The 26353-nt window shown below is 45.2% G+C and overlaps 1 protein-coding gene across 1 annotated transcript in view; it reads left to right on the top strand.

Annotated features, from left to right (window-relative positions):
• Positions 1-26353, top strand: part of LRCH2 (leucine rich repeats and calponin homology domain containing 2) — a 112338-nt gene that overhangs the window by 13137 nt on the left and 72848 nt on the right. Inside the window, exons 2-5 of the mRNA XM_044268945.1 lie at positions 16723-16867; positions 19928-20054; positions 20167-20272; positions 21332-21468. Of these exons, the coding sequence (XP_044124880.1) occupies positions 16723-16867; positions 19928-20054; positions 20167-20272; positions 21332-21468 (515 nt within the window). The remainder of the gene's footprint in view (positions 1-16722; positions 16868-19927; positions 20055-20166; positions 20273-21331; positions 21469-26353) is intronic.

The raw sequence follows: 26353 nt of genomic DNA, 5'->3' as shown, positions 1-26353 counted from the left end.
ATCGGTTGTTTACATGTGCATGCGTGTTTGTATGTAGTGTTAGCCGTGTTTTACGTGAGTCTGTGCACACAGATACTGGAAACTTGCTCTTATCTAGGTTAGACACAGGGCGAGATCCTCACATGATATCGGGGCATGAGGACTGGTGGATTATCGTGCTGTTTATAGCTAGTTGTGCTTTTGAAGGGGTCTGTTAATAAGGGTACTTTTACAAGAGCGTTTTTCTGTTCCGGTATTGAGTTTCGTCAGTTTTATCCTAATGCATTCTGAATGGAGAGCAATCCGTTCAGGATGCATCAGTTCAGTCCCTCTTATGTTTTTTGGCCAGAGAAAATACCGCAGCGTTCTGCAGTTTACTCTCGGGCCAAAAACCCTGAACATTTGCCGGAATGCCGGATCCGGCATTAAATTGCCACATTAATCCGGTCTGCGGACCGCAGTGACTGATCCGGTATTTCAATGCATTTGTCAGACAGATCCGGATCCGTCTGACAAATGCGATCAGTTTGCGACGGAACTGCCTGCCGGAATCCTCTGCCGCAAGTGTGAAAGTAACCTAACCCAAGTCACATTGTGGGTCACACAGCTAACACATGAGACCTCATTTCACCACTTCTGTGGCTGCAGTGTTCCAAAAGTGAAGTTTAACCCATATGCAAATGAGATGTTCAAGTGCCCAGGGCCCCCGACGTTACTCAGCGGAAACAGTATATGCCTGCGAACTCCAGCGCCGGCCCGCGCATTTGTTATCTGTGTGTGTGTGACCCACAATGTGGTATGAACAGACCCCCTTTAAAAGGGTTATCCAACCCCTATAATGCCCCCCAAAATGCACGGGCACCACATACAGGTTATACTTACCTCGGCACCTGCGTCGCTAGGGAGGCTCGTTCCAGTTGCGGCCTGCTATTGGCTGCCACCCCGTCGCCAGATGTTTTGATCCACGGCAGAGATGCAGCCGCGGTGTGGGCATCAGGAGCGACAATGGTGACGGGGGGCAGGGTAAGTGTAACCTGTATGTGATGCTTGGGCATTTTGGGAGCATTATAGGTGTTGGGTAACTCCTTTTAAGTCATTGATAATTTCATAATTATATGGAACCCCCAAAAAGAGCTGGCGGAATTTCTAACTCCCAGGAGGAGATTGGGAAGTCGTGTCTACATTACCGCTTGCCTACACGTGATCCACAGCGCGAGAGCAGGAGGTGTCTATAGGCTTGGTGCCCGGGTAGTTTTATAGGCTTGGTGCCCGGGTATTTTCACCCACAAGTGCTGTGCCTGAGTACGACGATGGCGCGGTTTCACAGTGCGCTTCCTCCAGGCTCCTCACGCTCTTCCAGTGACATTTCTCTTGTCTGCATAAAAAGAGGAACGAGTCTACACAGGAAACCTCATTGCCAGGCCCTGCACTAGTTCCTTAGTCTGCCTGTATGCCACAGAACGGTGTAAAAAGATTTATAATCGCTTTAGGACAGGGGTCGGCACACCACGATTCCCAGCATGCTCCATTCCTTTCTATGGGAGTCCTAAAAAGAGCAGAGCAAGTATGCATGCTGAGAGTTGTAGTTTCACAAGAGTTGTAGTGCTGGAGGTCTCCTACCCCAGCTCTGGGAAGATTCGTTAGGACCCTTAGGCCTCATGTACACGACAGTTGTTTTTCTCGGCCTCAGTTCCGTTTTTTGTTTTTTTCTGCGGATAGGATGGGGACCCATTAATTTCAATGGGTCAGCCAAAAAATGCTGAGGGTTCATCTGTTTGTGTTCCACATCCGTTGTCTGTTTCCCTTCAGCAAAAAAAAAAAATAGTGCATGTCCTACTTTTTTTTACATTTCCGTAAAGGATAGGCATTTTTTACAAGGGATCTGTGAGAAAAAAAACGGGTCCGCACAATTTGCGGACGCAAAAAACAACTGTTGTGTGCATGAGGCCTTACACACATTCTGGATTTGTCATAAACCTTTATTTGCAGATTCTGCTCCTAAATGCTCATCCACGAGCACTCCACTCCCCGTGTTTACCCCATTCACGTTGGGAGAGAGATCAGTGCGGACAAGAATGCCATATAGAAACAGCGCCTCATGTGTGTTATCAGCAAACAAATGCAGGTGTGTAGGTGGGTAATGCACTTGCTGTGCCTTTAGTACTTGGTGGCGTACTGTTCTATCACCGCCCAGTGAGCGGGTGTTTGGGGCCGCAGCCTCGGTTCACAGCCGGCCGCGCTGTGGGAGCGATAAGCTGGTACGTAAAATGAACAAATCTATATGGAAAGGGAACAACGATCAGGCGCTGTCACCCATGGACTTAAAGGCAGAATTCTAGGAATATAGCATTATTTTAGAAGAATTTCTTTTCTTCATGTATTGCGCCTGCCAAAGAGGGCTGTCCGCCCCCAAAACGCGTACATATATTTACAAATCCATCCCTGTGACAAGAGTGCACATGTTCATGTTTCTTACAGATTTTGCGAGGACAGGCCTCAGATTAGCGCCCTTCAAGTTGGACACTACAGCAATCACCCGGTGCAGAGGAGGGCCATATGAGGGCTTTTTAATTTATTTTTTGTAGCATAAATTCAATTTTTTTTGGGCAACGTCTATTTGGGGCACATGTAACGTATGGATTAACCCTGACTTTCCTGCTCCATCTGTGCGATGTTTCGGAGGACACGCCTGATTAAGGGGGTATGGTGACTTGGTCCTCCAAAACGTCGCGCGGCTGGAGCAGAAAAGTTGGCGTTCTCTAAATGCTATTATACTATGAAGTATGAATTGAGGTCAGAGGACTGACTAAAAAATGGCGGCACTTTAAAAGTACCTTGTGGTGGTGAGTAGTACATTGATGCTTACTGCGATATATTGAATTAACTTTATTACACATTGTGTGAACAGGGGCTTAGGCTGGGTTCACACGGACATCGCGTTTTGGCTCAGGATACGTCCCGGGTGCATTGCGGCAAACCCGTGCGATGTGCAATGTGTTTTGCACGCGCGTGAGAAAAAACTGAATGTGGTACCCAGACCCGAACTTCTTGAATGATGTTCGGGTTAGTTGTAGTGTAGATTTTATTATTTTCCCTTATAACATGGTTATACGGGAAAATAATAGCATTCTTTAATACAGAATGCATAGTAGAAGGTCAATTGAGGGTTAAAAAATAAAATTAACTCTCCTCCTCCAATTGATCGCGTAGCTGCCGGTCTCCTGTTCTTTCTTCAGGACCTGTCAAAAGGACCTGTGGTGTCGTCACTGAGCTCATCACATGGTCCATCACCATGGTGATGGATCATGTGATTGGACCATGTGATGTGACGTCACCACAGGTCCTTTAGCCGGCAGCTCATGATTAAAGAAGTAAGAAGAGACCGGCAACTACGTGATCAAGAGGAGGAGGTGAGTTAATTTATTATTATTTTTTTTAACCCTCAATTGACCTTCTACTAAGCATTCTGTATTAAAGAATGCTATTATTTTCCCTTATAACCATGTTCACCGCTCCTCTGCACAGCCCCATAGAAATGAATGGGTCCGGATGCAATGCGTTCACCTCCCGCATTGCACCCGCGCGGAAATCTCGCCCGTGTGAACCCAGCCTTAGTGAGGCTCTGCAGCAAACAGCTGGAGATTGTCCTGCGTGTGGCTGGCTATGGGTGATTTGGACTGGTAAAAGTAACGCAGCATGTTGCTGTATTTTTTTTTTCCAGCATTCTTGATGGGATCTGTAATGGACTCTTGAACCCGGAAGTGACTGTGTCATTACCTGACCAGAGGCCCATCCTAGAGATCTGTCTTCTCATACCGCTCTGTGATTCACAAAAAAGCGCGACGCTCTCCTTTATGGCCCGGCGTGCTCCAGGTCAGACCATAGCGGCGGATCTCCGGTCAGGACCTCTGATGTGGGAAGTACTAGAAGCTGGATTATTCTCCTTGGAGATCCCTCCGAGCTGCAGGATTCTCCAGAGCCTACACTTTCTAATAGTTCTCATTATTAGATGGCTTTGAACCTTAATTATTGCCGTCGCCATTCTAGATATGTATTTTTATTTTTTTTCTTTGCCAGGTCTTCAGATGTTGCACCATTTCCATGCATATAAATCGGAGAAAGCTCTGAATGCTGATTGAAGTTGCAGTTGTTACAGCCTCATGTCGCCGTTCTATATATGTATTTTATTTCTGTGTCAGGTTTTAAGATCTTGCGCCGTTTCTTTGCATATAAATCAGAGAAAGCTCTGAATACTAATTGAAGTCGCACATTCACCGAAGACTTCTTCCAGTCCTCTGAAATGTAAATGTAAGACTGTTTTGATGGTTAATCATTCCTCCGAAAACGTATAATAAGCGCACATGTTGTTCTGCTCCACTGCCCCCGTCAGTCCCCACACAGAGCAGAGCCCCGGGGTGTTCTCTGTGCCCATTAGAGCCAGTAATGCATATGTTGATGCCAGTGTAGTAGCCGGGCTCCTGTGTTAAAGCGGTATGATATGTATGGGTAGACATACCGTTGTTTAGGGCAAGGGGGATTCATACCACAATAAAAAAATATATATACACTTTTCTTCCACTGGGTCCCTCTGCTGTCTGTGCCCACCCCTTTATGATATACCACACACTGTGCGCTCTTGTTTTGTCTCTTTTGCTGCTATTTCACGTACTAGAATTAAAAGGGGTTTTCCAAGCGTTTAATACTGATGACCTATACATCAGTATCTGATCGGTGGAGGGGACCCCCTGCCGATCAGCTGTTTGAGAAGGCACTGGCAGTAGCAGCGTGGCCTACTCCAGCTTTTCCTAGGCCGAGTGATGACACATTTTTCGGTCACGTGGCCTAGGCGCAGCTCAGCCCCATAAAGTGAATGGGGCAGAGTGCGATACCAAGCACAGCCGCTATACAATGTACGGCGATGTGCTTGGTGAGCCGAGAAAAGGCTGCGGCACTCTCCGGAGCGCCTCTGCCTTCTCAAACACCTGGTCGGTGGGGGTCCCAGGTATCAGACCCCCACCGATCAGATATTGATGATTAGTGTTGAGCGAAGTGAGCTTTAGATGAAGCATCCAAAGTCGCTTTTTTTCCAAAACTTCAGAATAATACTGTACGGAGATTCTTCTCCATACAGTATTAGAATGTATGGGCTCCGATGAGCCGAAGTTAGTTATTCACAAAGTTGCTCGTGACTTTGTTGAATAACTTCAGTAATAGATTTTTTAAAGTGGAAAACCACTTTAAAACTTGAAACCCAACTCGGTTCTGACTAGTACCCTCATACAAGGTTCAGGTGTGCATGAGGCCTAACTGGCCGATCCTCTGCTGCTCCGAGGCTTACAAGGTTCCCTTTTTGTCAACTTTATTATTTTGGTCCAGTATTGACGCGCAGGAAATGACCACAGCAGTGACCTGCTGCTACGGCAGTGGGTATGGAACCATATTCTAGGGGCGTTGTCCTGGCAGTCCCTATGGTATTCACTCTTTAACCCCTGTACAGGGATCTTGCACAGGTACCACTGGGCCCCTACTTCTTGGGCTAGTCTCTGTGTCAGACAATGGTGCAGGGCCCTGAAGGCTCAGGCAGAATCTTAGTCGGGGACGGGCTAAGGTCATGGCAGGCAGAGTAGACGCTATACGGTAAATTTAATTCCACTTAGTCCCTTGACTATAGAACGTCTTTATACAGTTGCTAAAATAATTAAGATGTAACTTTTTTTATATTTGTATTTCATAAACACACTGTGTGAGACCAATTACATCTCTCAGTAGGTGACAGCCTTATGCCTTTTGTATCTGATCCATATGATGTGGAGCTGGTGCCGTTTGTTTCTCACCAGTAACATCAGTAATAGAGCAACAAAGCGGCCATCTACACCCTCATTGGTTACATTTCTATCTCATTTGTGTATTGAGGATCGGGCGAGACTATGGGCCAGATTAATCATTAGCTCAAGTCAAAATAATGGAGTGAAAAAGTTGAAAATTTTTGCACAATCACTAAAACTGCGTAAAAATTTGCGACTTTTATTGGCTCTGCACTATGCTTGCCAGTTTTCTGAAAGTGGGAGTGTTTTCTTATGTAAATGAATCTAGACAGATTTACTATTGCGACAATCTAAAAAGTCGCAAAAAATGCGCTTTTTCACTCCAGTGAGGACCATGCTTATCTTATGCGACTTTTTTATAGAACATGTGACTTATTCGCAAAGACGTGCAAATTTTGTAAAGCCACTTACTGAAGGATAAACTGCTACCGTCAAACCACATTTACCACAGTATTAAAGGACCGTTAATAAATCTGACTTATGGAAAAGTGGAGTAAGATGTAAGTGTAATGATAAATCTGGCCCCATGTCTCCTACTGCTCACACAAACACGTTCTCTGCCTCCCGGCATCTTCAGGGGATCGGGCAGGTACCTGCTCTATTAGTAATGTTACTGGTGAGAAGCCAACAGCACCAGCTCCACATCATATGGATCAGATACAAGAGGCATAAGGCTGTCACCTACTGAGAGTTGTAATTAGTCTCACACAGTGTGTTTGTTATGGTTTTAATGAAATACAGATATAAAAGTTACGTCTTGATTATTTCAGCAAGTGTATAAAGACGTTCTATAGTCAAGGGACTAAGTGCAATTAAACTAATACTGTAAATGTCGTACACTTTGCTGAGAGGTCCCTGTATTTGTGTTGGCATGTACTGTACGGTAAATGGTCCGAGATCAGCTCAGGCAGCAAAAAGTCAATACAGGAGTCAGGCACTAGTCAGGCAGTGGAGGGTCAGAAACCCATAAAGAGCACTGACAACAGCACATCTTTGCAGGATACTAGCGCTCTTGAACACCTATTTCTCTGGTGCCTTAAGTACCTCAAGGATGCAAGCCATTGGCTGGTGAAGATTGGGGTGCATGTGTGGCCCTTTAAGAGCCAGAAGGAGTGCATGCCCTATGGAAGGAAGGCTTTGATGGCAAGCAGCCTGCAGGGAAGGACAGACCAGACCCCGTAGGGGGGGAGCTGTTGGGACGAAGGCAGAACTATATACTATATGCCAGAGATCAGCAACCTCCAGCTGTGGTGAAACTACAACTCCCAGAATGCTCCATTCACTTTTATGGGAGTTCTGAGAATAGCCAAGCAAGTGCACATGCTGGGAGTCGTAGTTTCACCACAGCTGGGGTGCTGAAGGTTGCTGATCCCTGCTATATGCCATCAATAAGTGATCAGTGTACATCTGACTGCTGGGAGCGGCACCTTTTAAAAAGAGCAAAGGTGCCCAAAGCATACAGGCGATAGTGGAACTGTGTCGGGTAAGGCTACTTTCACACTAGCGTTCGGGGCTCCGCTTGTGAGCTCCGTTTGAAGGGGCTCACAAGCGGCCCCGAACGCATCCGTCCAGCCCTAATGCATTCTGAGTGGACGCGGATCCGCTCAGAATGCATCAGTCTGGCAGCGTTCAGCCTCCGCTCAGAAAGCGGACACCTGAACGCTGCTTGCAGCGTTCGGGTGTCCGCCTGGCCGTGCGGAGGCAAGCGGATCTGTCCAGACTTTCAATGTAAGTCAATGGGGACGGATCCGTTTGAGCCATATTGTGTCATCTTCAATCTTCAAACGGATCCGTCCCCCATTGACTTTCAATGTAAAGTCTGGACGGATCCGTTCAGGCTACTTTCACACTTAGAATTTTTTTTACAATATAATGCAGACGGATCCGTTCTGAATGGATCCACCGTCTGCATTATATGAGCGGATCCGTCTCAGACGGATCCGCTCTGAACGCAAGTGTGAAAGTAGCCTAAGGCTGCATTCACACGTCTGCAAAATGGGTCCGCATCTACAATTTTGCGGAACGGGTGCGGACCCTTTCATTTTCAATGGGGCCAGAATTCCGTTCCCGAAAAAATAGAACATGTCCTATTCTTGTCCGCAATTGCGGACAAGAAAAGGCATTTTCTATGAGAGCGCCGGCGATGTGCGGTCCGCAAAATGTGTAACGCACATTGCTGGTGTCTGTGTTTTTTTTTTTTTTTTTTTTTTTTGGTGGACCGTTTATGGAACCATTCATTTCAATGGATCCGCAAAACAAACGTAAGTTACTCCATGTGCATTCCATTTCCATATGTCCGTTCCTCAAAGAAATAGAACATGTCCTATTATTGTCCGCAAAACAGAAAAGGATAGGACTGTTCTATTAGGGGCCAGCCAAAACCAGGTGCGGCTCTAAACACAGAACAGAAGCAGGTCTCTCCATTATACCTTAGGTCTGTATAAGCTTCACTCCTGGTTTTGGCTCACAATAACTGAAGGAAATCGCTGACCAAATAACTGAAGTGTGAACTCGGCCTAAGGCCTCATGCACACAGCCGTTGTTTTGCGGTCTGCTTTTCACTGAACCGTTGTTCCGTATCTGATTTTTTTATTTATTTTTTTTCTCTATGATTTATGTCCTCTTCTGTTCTGTTATTCCACAAAACATATCTGTATGGTTTCCATATGCGATCCTTTTTTTTTTTTTTTTTTTTTTTTTTATGCGGATCGGAAACGGTAACTTATTAATCACCAAACACATGAGCAATATGGCCTGGGCATAGGATGTTTACAGTATGGATCCGTGAAATACGAATGACACGCGGATGTGTTCCGTGTGCGTTCTGTACTTTTTGCGGACCCTTTGACTTGAATGGGGCTTTGGACCGTGATTTGCCGACAAGAATAGGACATGCACTATTTTTTTGCGGAACGGAAATACGGAAACGGAATGCACACAGAGTACCTTCCGTTGTTTTTGCGGACCCATTGAAGTGAATGGTTCCGCATACGGTCCGCAAAGAAGATGGAATGAAGAAAATACGTTCATGTGCATGAGCCCTAACAAAGAGATTGTCTTGTACTATATGATGTCTGATTTTAATTTTGCACATTAATGGGTCCCTTTGTTCTTGTGACCGATGGAGTGCCCACATATCGTGAACATTATGAAGCCAAAACTAGCCGATAGTAGATCAGCGGTAACATGTTCCCGAAGTCTCAGGTCTGCCGCTGTGCTTCCCAGTTTACAAATCAACATCCTTGTTTCTGCTGCGTTGTCTGTGTCAGGTAAAACAAACAGTAGTAATTGTAACACATTAGCATCTGCTACATCAGTCAGCACAGACGTAAGATATACATGTACAGCAATGTACTAAGGGATCTAGTGATCACTGCGGAGAGGCAGAATAGGATTGAGGGAATGTGGGGGAAAAGTGATCTGTGTGCAGGGCATGAGTTTTCTTCACATTTTTATTTTATATGTCCTGCTTGTTGAATGTCAGTTTTTTTTTTTTTTTTAATAGTACAAATTCCCAGGCCCCTCCTATAGACAATGCTTACCTAGTCCCCCGACACCCACGCCCCTTCGGATCCCTGCATGGCCATCGTTTCATCTACCCGTCGCTTGGATCAAAATATCCGGCAACGGGGATGGAGCAGCCAATATCGCACCACGACGATGACCAGCCTCCCTTGCGTCACCTGTGATATTTTGATCCTTGCGACAGGGAGACGAAGCGGTGGCCGTGTAGGGATCCAGAGGGACGCCGGTGTTGGGGACCGGGTAAGTATCGTCTATAAGAAGGGCCTGGACATTGTGGGGGAATTTGTACTATTTGGATAACCCCTTTAAGTATACAAAAATTATTTTGTGATGCAACAAAAAGTATAATTATGGCAACAGAAGCCAGGCATTTCATAAATATCTATAAACATTCTTACACCTCGGTTCATGCGTTTAATATGTGCTTTAAATTGTAGCAAAATGAGTTTGTAAGGCTGAAAAAAAGCCATGTGCCCGTTCAGTGCAGCCTGTTATGCTATAATGTTGATCCGTGAGGTAGCAGCCAGTTTTTCTCATCTCAGCAAGTTGCGGAATGGATTCAGACCCATTCATTTGGGGCTAGAAAAGATGCAGACAGCACTTCCGACCCACATCCGCACTTCCGTTCCGCAAAGTATAGAACATGTCTTTTCTTGTTCGTGTCTGCGGACAAGAATAGGACATTTCTATTTAAAGTGACTGCCATGTGCGGTCTGCAAAATGCGAAATGCACATGGCCGGTGTCCGTGTTTTGCGGATCCGCAATTTGCGGACCGCAACACTTTCGGACGTGTGACTGGACCCTTGGGGGGGAGAGGGAAAGTATTTCCTGGCAGTCAGAATAAGGCCCCATTCACATGACTATATTTTTGCTCCACATATGAGCCTCATTTTTTTTTTTTTTTTTTATCGATTGTATCCTTTTATTTCAATGGGTCTGCCGTGTGCTATCTGCATCCGTATGTCTGTTCCGCAGGCCCACAAAAAAGAGCCTGACCAATTCTTGTCCATTTTGAATAGACATTGTTACAGTGTATCCGCTAAATATATAACAGATGGAACACGGACATCGTCCCTATTTTTTTTGCATACCGCAAAATATAAACGGTCGTGTGAATGCACCCGAACTCCCTGGATCAACAACCCTTCTCCAGAAATCTAGTGACTGAGAGGCTAGTTTCACACTAGCGTGCAGGGATCTGGAAGGCTGTTTCGCCAGAGCCCACTAGATCCAGTTTTAGGCTACTTTCACACTAGCGTTCGATCGGATCCGTTCTGAACGGATCCGATCATAATAATGCAGACGGAGGCTCCGTTCAGTACGGATCCGTCTGCATTATTTTAGCATATAACAGCTAATTGTGAAAATAGCCTCGTACGGATCCGTCCAGACTTTCAATGTAAAGTCAATGGGGGACGGATCCGCCTGAAGATTGAGCCATATTGTGGCATCTTCAAACGGATCCGTCCCCATTGACTTACATTGTAAGTCTGGACGGATCCGCACGCCTCCGCACGGCCAGGCGGACACCCGAACGCTGCAAGCAGCGTTCAGCTGTCCGCCTGTCCGTGCGGAGGCGAGCGGAGCGGAGGCTGAACGCCGCCAGACTGATGCAGTCTGAGCGGATCCGCTCCATTCAGACTGCATCAGGGCTGGACGGCTGCGTTCGGGTCCGCTCGTGAGCCCCTTCAAACGGAGCTCACGAGCGGACCGACGAACGCTAGTGTGAAAGTAGCCTTAGTCTAGCCGATTCTCAGCATATTTGCTGGGTTGCGGATCTCCGGCAGTCCCCATTATAGTTAAAGAAGAACTCATGCAAAAAATTGTATTCTCTAACCTGCTAGAAAGGTATGATGATGATGTAATCTGTGGTGAATGAAGGTAATGTTCTCATCAGTGACTGTATTTGTGAGCTATCCCCTCCGTTCTGATCCTCAGCTGTGTCATGTGACCAGCAATCAGTCTTTCCAAATGACACAGCATCTTATGTGTGGACAGGAATTCAGTTTCTCTACATATTCCTATGGAAGCCTCCAATGTCAACCTCATAGGAATGAATAGAGAAATAACTGACTTGCTGTCCTGTCGGCGAGTTGATGATCAGAGAGTTGGTCACATCACACAGCTGAGGATCAGAAGGGAGGTTATAACTCACAAATACAGTCAGATGAGAAGATTACGTTCACTACAGATTACATCAGGCACCTTTCTAACAGGTCAGAATAAAAAAATGTTTGTGTGAGTTCTACTTTAAAAGGGTTTTCTGAGATTTTCATACCTCAGTATAGGTCCTCAGTATCTGATCGGTCCCCCCTGCCGATAAGCAGCAGGTCTTGTGTCTTGTAAAGTGTTCCTGGCATGTTGGCACCTACCAAAAGTGATCCAAGAAAGAACATGCAATGAACCAGCAACAGGGCAATGGTGCCCAAGGCTCATTGACTCATGTGGAGGGTGATAGCCGGAGTGATCCCACAGAAGTATTGCAGCACAAATTGCTAGAAAAAAATCCCTGCTAGCTATAGAAGGGCGTCAGAACACGCAGGGCTTCGTAGCCGCGCAGTACGCAATGTTACGGCTGATCAGTGAATATGGATATCTATTTTCATATGAAGAACTTTGTCAGACAGCTTGCCTTATGGAAGGCAAATGCTTTCGCTCATCATCCAAGCCCAAGGACCAGATGTATGAATATGACTCCACTAAAGTAGCCTTTGAGGTGGGCGTGCCGCTCGTTCAGAGTCCAGAACCCCTTTTAGCTTTTGAGGCAGCCGTGTCCTGGGTTAACCTGTGAACAGCAGAGAATCCCTCGCCTTTTGCGTCTTTACTCATTCAGATGTAATTAGATCTCTGTGAAGCTGCGTCTTGTCTGTAGTAATTGGTTATTCCTCCTCCTTCGGGGGATTCGCAGGTTCATAAACGGCCATGGAGCGTCGTTCTGAATTGTTAAAGACCCAGCGGCCTCCCCTTTGTTCTTCTTCGATATTTCATGAAGAACTTTGCTCTTGAAGTATTGATGATGCGATGGATATTTTGTGGGTAAATGCAGAATTGAATTCCAGATAGCAGTTTTTTACAGACCTGAAGACGCGGGCCCATCATGGCACAGACCAGTCTTCTAGGCCTGGTAGTGAGATCACACCTTCCAGTACGTTTGTACAATGGGTTAATGGCAATTCGTTATGGGACTAGATCTTGTCGTGTAAAGGAGCTGCTCCACGAACGAAGGTGTCTAGAAAATGATTCATCATATGAAACAAATAATTAGAAGTGGAAGCTTTAAATAAATAAAAAAATGTTGCCATGTTTTCCCAGATTTCCAGTTACCTGCTGTAGTAGTGTATGTGACGGCCAGAGGTGGGATTACACCGCCGTTGAGGAAGCAGTGCTCGCATGGTGCGCTGCCTCCCCTTTAGACAACTGATCAGCGGTGGTGTCGGGTGTTGGACCCCCCACCACTCAGATATTCTGAGGATAGGTTATCGCCATCCACTGCCTGCACAAGGGGTTTTCCCATCCCAGACAATGTATTCCCCCATTGTCTGATAGGTGCAGGTCCCACCTCTGGGACCCACATCTATCTTATAAATGGAGCCAGCAAAGTTCCAGAGAGCGCACTGCGCATGTGCGACTGCCCTCTATTCATTTCTATGGGGCTGCCGAAAATAGCTAAGCGACGATTCAGCTATTTCCATCGGAAAATAGTAGTGAATGGAAGTGGTGGTTGCACCACCCCCCCATTCATTTCTGTTGGCTATGTTTGGTGGGCCAATTGGAAAGCATGGTGGTGGCTGGACCTGGCACTTCTGGCCACCACCTTCCCCGCTCCATTCTCGATGTAGGTGGGGGTCCCATCTCTGGGACCTGCACCTATCAGACAATGATATGCCCCCATTGTCTGAGATGGGAATACTCTTTTATATTTTGTCATAGATGAAAAAGTTTGGTTACATACACTTATGTTCGTGATTGCACAGTTCAAAGAAATAGTTTGTATTGCCCCTGCCCTCTCTTTTTTTTTGTTTTCTATCTCCAGTGGGCAGTAGGCACACAATTACATTTGGGCACTATCTGAAGAAATAGCAATACTCCGAGGTACTAAAGAGGATAAAGAAAATAATACTGGTAAGGGCTCATGCACGCAACAGTATGTTCGGTCCACATCCGATCCTTATTTTTTGCAGATCCATTTGTTTCAATGTAAGACCTTGTCTGCAAAACAGCCAAAAATAGGACATGTTCTATCTTTCTTGTGGGGCCGCGGAATGGACATACATTGAAATGAATGGATCTTCAAAAAATAAGAGCATTTCTACAGTAGTTTGAAAAAAAGTGGTGTCCTGCACGATGCCAGGATCAGTGCTTTGTAAATCTGTGATTTGTGGACCACAAAACGGCTACGGCCACATGAGCCCTAATAATGGGAAAATGGAAAATTAGCATTTGTGTGTTCTATGCCCTCTTAAAGGGGTTGTCCGAGTTCAAAAAAATATATATACCACTGTAAATCTCATAGTCGGCAATATATACATAAGCTAAGCAAGTTTTTTAGGCAAAAAAAATTTAATTTCCTAGTTTCCCTTGTTCTCTTCTGGCTTCTGTTTACCTGCAGTAACAACAATCTCTGAGGTTTTCCTCATGAATATTTGTGCGCCCCCTGGACGACTCCGCTTTGCAAAGGGAGTGAAGAACTGTGCTGCCCTGAGTGACATGTCTGACTGCTCGGATACTTAACAGCATGTTGTATGTGTAGGACTACAAGTCCCAGCTGTACAATGACACTGCTGATACACACATGATCTCCCCCTACCGGTTCTTGTGCAATGCTCTGCAGAACTTCTGCAGTCTGTCAGCTATGTGTCTGCGGTATGAGGAGGGAAGAACCTGTGCCCAGCAGTTGTCTCTTCACTGCCTTCTGCTGCTGCTCAGCGAAGCCTCCAACCCTGAGTCTGTGCTGCTGATGGTAGAAGGGGTTAAAGTAGTTGTCTCACTTCAGTAAGTAGCATTTATCACACAGAGAGTTAATGCAAGCCACTTACTAATATATTGTTATTATCTATATTACTTCCTTTGCCGGCTGGGTTCATTTTTCCATTACATTATACACTGCTCGTTTACATGAATACAGACCACCCTGCATCAGTAGGAAAAAGCACTAGCCTATGTGTACTCCCATGGTCCCTGCCACCAGAGAGGCTGATGCTTTTTTCTATAGTGTGCAAGCATGACCACCACTAATGGATTGCAGGGTGGTCTGTAACTATGGAAACGAGCAGTGTATAATGTGATGGAAAAATGAATCCAGCCAGCAAAGGAAGCTATATGGACGATCGCAGTACATTAGTAAGTGCCTTGTATTAACTTTCTCTACATGATAAATGCCATTTGCTGAAGTGAGACAACCCCTTTAATCTTTCCTGAAGAATCCAGTGAAAGGGAGACACAGGGCAGATGGCAGTGCGTGGGGGCGTGGCCAGCCCAGCGATGGCAGTGCGTGGGGGCGTGGCCAGCCCAGCGATGGCAGTGCGTGGGGGCGTGGCCAGCCCAGCGATGGCAGTGCGTGGGGGCATGGCCAGCCCAGCGATGGCAGTGCGTGGGGGTGTGGCCAGCCCAGCGATGGCACAGAACTGCTCCTCAGGCTTATGTCCTAGACCTCATCAGAGCAGGGAGAGACGCTGACATCACAGATCATGTGACCCTCAGTGAAATCTGAGAAAGGAGCCACTGCAGATGAAGGAAGTGAATTGAAAACCTTTTTACATTTCATTAGTTAGAAACCTACAAAGAACAAAAAAATAACTGACAACCCCTTAAACTTGCTCAGTTTCTTCTCTAGTGCGCTCCCAGTCAGTACGTGCACTATTAGGGTCATGGAGTTCAGCCTACTAGGCTAGGGTTACAACTGCAGTGCGACATTTATATAGCAAATGGGATGGTTTTTTGTGCGGCTGTCGCGGTCCCAGCTTGTTGCATTGCAGCACCACTGACTCTTGTTACAAAAAATGGGTCCTGTAGTTGCCCTTTTCTGAACCCTCTCCAGCTCTGCTATGTCTTTCTCCTGCACCGGTTTCCCATATTGTACACAGTACTCGATGTGCGGTCTGACTAGTGATTTGTAAAGTGGAAGGACTATTGGGATCATTTGTAGAACTGGCTTAGTTGCCCATAGCAATCAATTAGATTCCTCCTTTCATTTTCCAAAGGAGCTGTCAAAAATCAAAGGTGAAGTCTGATTGGTTGATGTGGGAAAGTAAGCCAATTCTACTTTACACCAGTTTGATAAATTACCCCATATGGTCTCATCACGGGCATCTATGCCCCTTTTGATTCCCCCCATAATCTTATTGCCCTTGGCAGCAGCTGCCTGACACTGGTTGTCCTTTTCCACATCTGTGTCACCCAGTGTTTTCCTCTTGTAATTCGCCTTGGCGTGTATTTTTCACTCCCACGTGCCTGACCTTTGTCTATCATTATTAGTAGAGATCAGCGAATTTCATATATTGAGAGCAGAATTGCGTTATGGATTCCGTTACCACGGACCATAACGCCGTTCTATGACTGAGGCATTCCGTTATTTATTCTGGCATAATAGAAGTCTATGGGCTGCAAAACGGAAACGGGACGGATCAGTTTTGCAGCCCATAGACTTCTATTAAGACAGAATGAATAACGGAATGCCTCCGTCATAGAATTGCGTTATGGTCCGTGGTAACGGAATCCATAACGCAATTCTGTTTTTACCACCAAGCAAAGAGTGAACAAATTTCATAACCTGAAATTGGCTCATCTCTAATTATTAGACGTCCCGTCCTGTAGCGGGGCCAGCATCCCGTCCTTCACGGCAAGTTCAACAGTTGTAATGCAGAGTCTTGCAGTTGAGTGACTCCAGGTTTCACTCATACTTGCGTCTCCTCTCGTAATCCGCTTGCAGGATGGGTTTTGTGTACTGTGGTGCTGACATCCTTGTCATGATGGATTATGGCTGTGACTGCTGAGAGTCCCTAAAATAACATATTTGTCATCGATGTGTCCTCCGGGTGGCGGTGAGATAAATCGGAACTGATTAGCACATCAGAAGTAAATCCAGAGCGACCACAGCAGATTATAGACAGTAAATGGGAATTATGGGAAAGGTACTGTTTGGTTGTGATGAGAAATTAGGGTCCAAAGTCCTGGTGAAAATGGCCGCTTAGTCGTCTGCCTGTAATAGACCAGTGCCTGCGCTGAATGCATTAGATGCAGGTAGTAGAAAGGATTCTACTTGTTCTATTTTTGACATTTTCTCTCTCCATTCCATTACTATATTGTACTTTCTTGTATTTCCTCTTCAGTGAATGAAGACTAGATGGTACACGGCTAATGTTGTTTCTTCTGGACGCTGTTTTCTTTCCTTAGACTTATCCAAAAACCGGTTTGCAGAGATCCCGCTCGACGTCTGTTTGTTCGCACCGATTGAAACCTTAAATTTATATCACAATTGCATCAAGGGCATTCCAGAGACCATAAAAAATCTCCAGATGTTAACGTACCTAAATATCAGGTAGGTGGGTTCTCCCCTACACATTTATACCATCCATGTTGTATGCTGGCCTTATAATAAAACACTCTCTTGCTTGTATCAGTACTAAAAGTGTAACTCCGTGGGGAAAAAAAATCTGCTCTGTGTAGAAGCTGCCAACGATGACGTGATATAACGGCACTAATCGCTTCAGCCAGTCAGTAACCTCGGCTATTACGTATTGTACTTAAAGTGGTTTTCCGAGAGGTGTTTTATTTTATTTTCAATTTTTTGAGGTCCTATCCTCTTGATTCTGAATGGAGAGCAATCCGTTCAGGATGCATCAGGATGTCTTCAGTTCAGTCTTTTTGACTGTTCAGGACGGAGATAGTGTGAAAGTAGCCTTACATTTACACTGCATAAAAAAAGCTGAACGTGTGGACCCAGACTTAGGCCAATTTCACACGAGCAATTTCGGTTAGAGAAACGTACTGTATTATGACCACTTTTCCAGTGCTACATTCTGCTTCTCCGATCCAAACTCACAGCATCATAATGACTTAAGATGCTGTAAGCTCAAGTTAGAGGAGAAGTGTTCAGTCTAGGAAATGCCGCATGTATCCTGGACCGAACACACTTTTGTGAAACTGGCCTAAAAGGAAGTCACCTCATTTTCACTTATTAAAGGAGTTCTCTGGGAATGATTTCAAATTGTCCTGTCGTAGAATGTGAACAGCAAAAAAGGTCCAATGTATGGATCCAATATGCCTCCCTTCTAAGTAGTAATTTTTTCACATAACCTCCCCTTCTCGGTTGATAAACCCGCTCTATAATTTGGAATTTTAGTTGTGACATGGAATGGTTACATTTGTCAAAGTGGAACGGTACGGGGAGTAATAAATTCTTATTCCGTATAGTGGACTTGTGTTTACCAATGCGGTCCCTCACGGTCTGCATGGTCCCCCACATACAGTAGGCCGCAGGGACATTTTATAAGGTAAATCGCGTTTGTTGTATCACAGGTATAATAGCCCTTGATCATATACGGTTTTCCAGTGTGTGGATGGTAGAAAAACTGGCCCTTTTGAACATTGGTGAACATCCCTTAGAAGGGAGGCATATTGGATCCATACATTGGATACTCTACAACCCAGGGGGATGAATAGGGATTATGAGATTATGTGTTTTTAATAGTTTATAATTTGGAGTGTTGATAGCCGCGCTGATAGCCGAAGGTTTTTGGGCCTGTAGAATAACACGATTTGAAACCAGAATGGACACTGTTATGTTATACATGTCATTTCCTGTTTGTTTAATCAGCTGATGATGTCATGACCAGGTGATCCTGCACCTATAAATGTAATCAGGTTTTCATTGTCATCATGCAGTTGAGAAAGGCTGGACGGGCCGAAAAGCGTCCTGTTATTACTTTGTAGTCACAATAAAAGAATATAACTGATTAAAAACTATAACGTCTGCTGGGACCTTTTTTGCTGGATTTGATCTGGATATTGCCCCTTCCCGTGCAGCGTGAGAGAGGATCGTGAGCTGTTACCTCTGCTTCACATTGTAGAATGTGAACAGGACTAGTTGCCACCACTTGCAGAGCTGCCTATGGGGGCGAGGGGACGGGGCCACACTACACTGATCTACAGTAGATGGTAATGATGTCATCCTGGGTCCATTCACACGTCCGCAAAATGGCTCCGCATCAGTTCCGCAATTTTGTGGAACAGGTGCGCACCCGATCATTTTCAATGGGGCCGGAATGTGGTGTCCGCATTTGCGGATCCGCACTTCCGTTACACAAAAAAATAGAACAAGTCCTATTCTTGTCAAAGAAAAGGCATTTTCTATGAGATTGCCGTCGCTGTGCGGTCCGCAAAATCTGGAACGCACACTGCCGGACGTGTGAATGGACCCTTATAGGAATGATCACCAATATGTAGCATATACAAGTACCAGAGGCCCTTAACCCCCCCCCCCCCCCCTTAGGCAGCTCTGCAAGTGGAAGAAACCTGCCCTGCTCAAATTCTAGGACAGGTTGCTGGCAGCAATTTTAAATCATTGCCGAGGAACCCCTTTAACCTACTGTCGGCGTTCTGCTGTACACCTACACATCATGCTAAACATACCTTTTGGCATTGGTGTTGGTTGAAACTCGCTGAGGAAAGTGGCCTAAATGGGTGAAAATGCTCCAAACCCAAACCTAGACACTGTAGCGTGTCTATAACCGGGGGAGGAATTCCTCCGCATGCGGTCCGCAGACGTCGGCAATCCCCAACAAAAAAATGCGTACAATGGAGGATGCCGGGGCGGACCGCACGCACCACAAGGACATCTTGCACAAAATGATACATTGTGCAGATGAAAATATATACATACACAAATCACTGCAAAAAATGCACCAAAATGATACGCAACTGACAATACTAGCCAATTCCTCAGGCCGATGTTAAAAGCTGAGAACTTTGCCAATGGTGTTGGTTGCTTGCAGCAGAAAATAATCTTTATTCCTTAACAAACTAACCCGTAGCGTCCATGGTGGCGTAATCCAACAGTAGAGTTTTTTTATGTGCTGATATGGGACTGAATTTCGCAGAAGGGAAGGGTGACAGAAGGGAGTGGAGAATGGTTAGGGCAGGCGGGCTTGGGCACTTAGAACGATGAATAACGCCATTAACCCTTCCCCCCCCCCCCCCTTCCGCCAAAAGGGCACTTGGGTTCTGTCATCAGATACAGACCCAGCTGGATTTAAAGGGGGTTCTCCCGGTTTTTTATATTGATGACCTATCCTCAGGAAAGGTCATCAGTATTAAAAAAAAACCTTTAAGCGGAAGCTGGATTTGGGTGTTGACCTTAAAATATTATTCCCTAAAAACGATGTCCATTTACAGAGAAATGTGTTCTGAGAACTCTCATGCTCTCTACCTGTGAAACTGCAAAAGCCTTGTCCCTCACGGTATAGAGAAGACATAACTTGTATCAGATCGTAGTATTTTATTGTTGGTTTGAAATCAATACCTGAAAGGACATGGCTGATGGATGGTGATATTTGCAGTGTTTCATTACGTTTTTTTCTTTTTTTTATACCTTTTTTAGTCGAAACCTTTTATCAACGTTGCCAAAATATCTCTTCGATTTGCCGCTGAAAGTTTTGGTTGTGAGTAATAATAAACTAGTGTCTATTCCTGAAGAGATTGGAAAATTAAAAGAATTAATGGAACTGGTATGTAAACTTCCAGCTTTATTTATTTATTTATTTATTTATTTATTTATTTATTTATTTTATTTTTTCTCTCATTTTTTTGTTGGCTGACATTCTTTCCCATTTATTCTAGGATGTCAGTTGCAATGAAATACAAGTTCTTCCAGCACACGTAGGAAAGCTTCATTCTCTTAGGGAACTGAATCTCAGAAGAAATAATCTCCACGTTCTACCAGATGGTGAGTTTCCACTTGACTGGGACAGAGCAGTTGTAGTTGCACACCGCCCCGTTCAAGTGAGTGGTACAAAGGAGCTGTCATTACACAGCTCGCTGCTACAATATGGACGGTGAGCAGGTAAAGTGAAGAGAACACAGCGCTTGCTCAAACCGCTAAATGGCATGAGGTGCTGGGAGTCAGACCCCCACTAATCCGGGAAGGTCATCAATATGGGAAAAGGGGAAAACCCCTTTAACTAGCACTAGCGTCGTGCTGTACCTGTTGACGCTCAGTTCTAGCACCCTGGCTCTATTCAGTGCTCTTCCGGTACTTCCGTGCACTTAAGCACTCAGTCATGTGCGCTGCTGCAACCAATGACTGGCCTCAGGGGTGACGAGAGCCATCAGTGATGTGCCATTTGTGGACACGTCATCGCGAAGGCCAGTCAGTGGTGCATGTGACCCCATCTGGAATATCACTGAGCAAAGTCAGGTAGCCAGAACTGAGTGTTGGGGCAGCCGGTGAGTGTGATTGCCTTCTGTCAGCTCACCAAGCACAGCTCCATCCATTTGATAGCAGTCAGCCCCATTCACTTTAATGGGCTGAGCTGCGCCTAGGCCATGTGACTGATAAACGTGACATCTCACGGCCTAGGGAAAGCTGTAAGAAGGCAGTGGTGCTGCTTCAAACGCTGGTGCCTTCTCAAACAGCTGATCAGTGGGGGTCCCGGTTGTCCAGAGGATAGGTCATTAGTAGAAAAGTCTTGGAAAATCCTGTTAAGAAATCTACATATTACCGGAAACAAATATGCAGTGTAAATTGCAACACAATGTCAATGTATGTTGGATATCCACTGTGGATTATAATCTTTGCAGCTCCTAAGGTAAAGTCTGCGGCAAAATCCTCTTATATTGTTTATTGGTGACAGGAACAACAAGCTTCCCTTTTATTGTGCTCCCTGGTTGACCACGTTGTGTGCGCTGAGCTTCTCTTGAAAACGTTTTTAGTTTGTTTTCTAGTCTTTCTGATTAACTTTGAACAAAAGATTTTTAACATTTGTGTTCTGTGTTTTCCCCATAGAGTTGTCATCACTTCCATTGGTAAAACTGGACTTTTCATGTAATAAGATTACAGAAATCCCAGTAAGTTACAGGAAGCTACGGCAGCTTGAAGTATTAATATTGGATAATAATCCTATGCAGATACCTCCAGCACAGGTAGGTGGCCGGCTGAATGCAGCAATCAAGGTGCTCAGTCCAGCATTTCCATGTTGTCTGTGACTTTTGTTGGCATTCTCAACGGTGTGGGATTATTTTCTGGCTGAGGCGTGGACTTTTAAAACTCTTGTTGAACTTCTCTGGTGGATAGGGGATAACAGATTAGTGAGGGTTCTACCGCTGGGACCCCCACCGATCATGAGAGCAGGGACCCCGTGGTAAGTCTTTCGGAGTTCCGGAGATAGCCGAGTACAGCACTCGGGGAGGAGGGGGGGTGCTCCCCCCAGCATATGTAATAGTTATGCCCTATCCTTTGGATAGGAGATAACATCACACAACCAGAATATCCCTTTGAGAATTACAGCAGCCGTGAAAACGATTGTCCAGGATTTTTTTTTCTTATTTTAGATCATGCCATGATATGCAATTTGTGGGGTTATAAATGAATGTTTCAACTTTTATTATTATTATTATTATTATTAACCGCTTGCCGCCACGCTAACGCCGAAAGGCGTCATCGCGGCGGCTCTCCCAGGTCACACTAACGCCAATAGGCGTCATCTCGCGTGAGCCGAGATTTCCTGTGAACGCACGCAGGCGCGCGCGCTCACAGGAACAGAAGGTAAGCGAGTGGATCTCCAGCCTGCCAGCAGCGATCGCTCGCTGGCAGGCTGGAGATGTGATTTTTTTAACCCCTAACAGGTATATTAGACGCTGTTTTGATAACAGCGTCTAATATACCTGCTACCTGGTCCTCTGGTGGTCCCTTTTGTTAGGATCGACCACCAGAGGACTCAGGCAGCTCACTAAAGTAGCACCAAACACCACTACACTACACTACACCCCCCCCCCTGTCACTTATTAACCCTTTATAAACCACTGATCAGCCCATATAGACTTCCTGATCACCCCCCTGTCATTGATCACCCCCCTGTCATTGATCACCCCCCTGTAAGGCTCCATTCAGAGGTCCGTATGATTTTTACGGATCCACGGATACATGGATCGGATCCGCAAAACGCATACGGACGTCTGAATGGAGCCTTACAGGGGGGTGATCAGTGACAGGGGGGTGATCACCCCATATACACTCCCTGATCACCCCCCTGTCATTGATCACCCCCCTGTCATTGATCACCCCCCTGTAAGGCTCCATTCAGACGTCCGTATGATTTTTTACGGATCCACGGATACATGGATCGGATCCGCAAAACACATGCGGACGTCTGAATGGAGTCTTACAGGGGGGTGATCAATGACAGAGGGGTGATCACCCATATAGACTCCCTGATCACCTCCGTCATTGATCACCCCCCTGTAAGGCTCCATTCAGACGTCCGCATGTGTTTTGCGGATCCGATCCATGTATCCGTGGATCCGTAAAAAATCATACGGACGTCTGAATGGAGCCTTACAGGGGGGTGATCAATGACGGAGGTGATCAGGGAGTCTATATGGATGATCACCCCCCTGCAAGGCTCCATTCAGACGTCCGCATGTGTTTTGCGGATCCGATCCATGTATCCGTGGATCCGTAAAAAATCATACGGACGTCTGAATGGAGCCTTACAGGGGGGTGATCACCCCATATAGATTCCCTGATCACCCCCCTGTCATTGATCACCCCCTGTAAGGCACCATTTAGAAATTTTTTTGGGCCCAAGTTAGCGGAAAGTTTTTGTTTGTTTTTGTTTTTTTCTTACTAAGTCTCATATTCCACTAACTTGTGTCAAAAAATAAAATCTCACATGAACTCACCATACCCCTCACGGAATCCAAATGCGTAAATTTTTTTAGACATTTATATTCCAGACTTCTTCTGACGCTGTAGGGCCGCTAAAATGCCAGGGCAGTATAAGTACCCCACATGTGACCCCATTCCGGAAAGAAGACACCCCAAGGTATTCGCTGAGGGGCATATTGAGTCCATGAAAGATTGAAATTTTTGTCCCAAGTTAGCGGAAAGGGAGACTTTGTGAGAAAATACAAAAAAAATCAATTTCCGCTAACTTGTGCCAAAAAAAAATAAATTCTATGAACTCGCCAGGCCCCTCATTGAATACCTTAGGGTGTCTTCTTTCCAAAGTGGGGTCACATGTGGGGTATTTATACTGCCCTGGCATGTTAGGGGCCCGAAAGCGTGAGAAGAAGTCTGGGATCCAAATGTCTAAAAATGCCCCCCTGAAAGGAATTTGGGCCGCTTTGCGCATCTAGGCTGCAAAAAAGTGTCACACATGTGGTATCGCCGTACTCAGGAGAAGTTGGGGAATGTGTTTTGGGGTGTCATTTTACATATACCCATGCTGGGTGAGAGAAATATCTTGGTCAAATGCCAACTTTGTATAAAAAAATGGGAAAAATTGTCTTTTGCAGAGATATTTCTCTCACCCAGCATGGGTATATGTAAAATGACACCCCAAAACACATTCCCCAACTTCTCCTGAGTACGGCGATACCAGATGTGTGACACTTTTTTGCCGCCTAGGTGGGCAAAGGGGCACATATTCCAAAGAGCACCTTTCAGATTTCACAGGTCCTTTTTTACACATTTTGATTTCAAACTACTTACCACACATTAGGGCCTCTAGAATGCCAGGGCAGTATAACTACCCCACAAATGACCCCATTTTGGAAAGAAGACACCCCAAGGTATTCCGTGAGGGGCACGGCGAGTTCCTAGAATTTTTTATTTTTTGTCACAAGTTAGCGGAAAATGATGATTTTTTTTTTATTTTATTTTTTTCTTTACAAAGTCTCATATTCCACTAACTTGTGACAAAAAATAAAAAATTCCAGAAACTCGCCATGCCCCTCACGGAATACCTTGGGGTGTCTTCTTTCCAAAATGGGGTCACTTGTGGGGTAGTTATACTGCCCTGGCAATTTAGGGGCCCTAATGTGTGGTTAGTAGTTTGAAATCAAAATCTGTAAAAAATGGCCGGTGAAATCCTAAAGGTGCTCTTTGGAATGTGGGCCCCTTTGCCCACCTTGGCTGCAAGAAAGTGTCACACATCTGGTATCGCCGTACTCAGGAGAAGTTGGGCAATGTGTTTTGGGGTGTCATTTTACATATACCCATGCTGGGTGATATAAATATCTTGGTCAAATGCCAACTGTGTATAAAAAAATGGGAAAAGTTGTCTTTTGCCAAGATATTTCTCTCACCCAGCATGGGTATATGTAAAATGACACCCCAAAACACATTCCCCAACTTCTCCTGAGTACGGCGATACCAGATGTGTGTCACTTTTTTGCCGCCTAGGTGGGCAAAGGGGCGCATATTCCAAAGAGCACCTTTCGGATTTCACAGGCCATTTTTTACACATTTTGATTTCAAACTACTAACCACACATTAGGGCCCCTAGAATGCCAGGGCAGTATAACTACCCCACAAGTGACCCCATTTTGGAAAGAAGACACCCCAAGGTATTTCGTGATGGGCATAGTGAGTTCATGGAAGTTTTTATTTTTTGTCACAAGTTAGTGGAATATGAGACTTTGTAAGAAAAAAAAAATAATAATAATAAATCATCATTTTCTGCTAACTTTTGACAAAAAATAAAAAGTTCTATGAACTCACTATGCCCATCAGCGAATACCTTAGGGTGTCTACTTTCCGAAATGGGGTCATTTGTGGGGGTTTTCTACTGTCTGGGCATTGTAGAACCTCAGGAAACATGACAGGTGCTCAGAAAGTCAGAGCTGCTTCAAAAAGCGGAAATTCACATTTTTGTACCATAGTTTGTAAACGCTATAACTTTTACCCAAACATTTTTTTTTAATCAAAGACATGTAGGACAATAAATTTAGCGCAAAATTTATATATGGATGTCGTTTTTTTTTGCTAAATTTTACAACTGAAAGTGAAAAATTTCATTTTTTTGCAAAAAAAATCATTAAATTTCGATTAATAACAAAAAAAGTAAAAATGTCAGCAGCAATGAAATGCCACCAAATGAAAGCCCTATTAGTGAGAAGAAAAGGAGGTAAAATTAATTTGGGTGGTAATTGCATGACTCGAGCAATAAACCGCTAAAGTTGTGGAGTGCCGATTTGTAGAAAAGGGCCTGGTCACTAGGGGGGTATAAGCCTGTGGTCCTTAAGTGGTTAATAATAATAATAATAAATAATAATAATATTTTATTATTTATTATTATAATATTATTATTAGGCTGTTCTTTTCCTTTGCTAGGATTTGACCTTTACTTGATCATTCTCATGGAATCTCGAGAATGAAGGGGTTGCTTCAGCACTGCGTTCCCTGCACAGATTTTCCCTGCACAGGCAGATGGCAAGGATTGCCGCTGTATAGAGAAAACGTAGATGTTGCAGCACAAATTGAATGCTGCAACCCCTTCCAGAGGTTCGACCTCAGCAATCCTAGTTGACGGCATATTCTGTCAATATATCATTAGTATATAAGGTGGAAATAACCCTGTAAAATAATTTTCTCTGACTTTTTTCCATTGGGGGACACAGACCATGGGTATAGCTTAGAGGTATTAGTAGGAGGGACACTACAAATACAAAAGAGCTCCTCCTCCTCGGGCTATACCCCCCAACCCCACCAGGAGGAACTCAGTCTTTGCTTTAGTGTCTGGTGAAGGAGATTGACACTTTTTTATTCGTCTCCCTTTTGTTATTTTCTTCCAGCTGGGGACGCAGGTCGGCATTGCGCCTTCCTGGTCCCCCGTGGAGTACCCGCCGCCGTTTTTTGGACGTTGCCAGGCTGCCTCCATTATCCCCCCCAAGAAGGCAAGTGGATCCGGGCTCGACCTGTCAGCCCCTGCATCCCACCAGCTCCTGGGTCACCTGCTGCCACCCTCCACCAGAGCACTGCACTCCTGAGCAAGGAGTCAGAAGTCTGAAGAGGTGCATCCCTGCT

This window comes from Bufo gargarizans, chromosome 9, assembly GCF_014858855.1.
Source record: "Bufo gargarizans isolate SCDJY-AF-19 chromosome 9, ASM1485885v1, whole genome shotgun sequence".
Taxonomy (NCBI): Eukaryota; Metazoa; Chordata; class Amphibia; order Anura; family Bufonidae; genus Bufo; species Bufo gargarizans.
The sequence above is the reverse complement of the archived record's forward strand: the minus strand, read 5'-3'. Positions and strand labels throughout refer to the sequence as shown.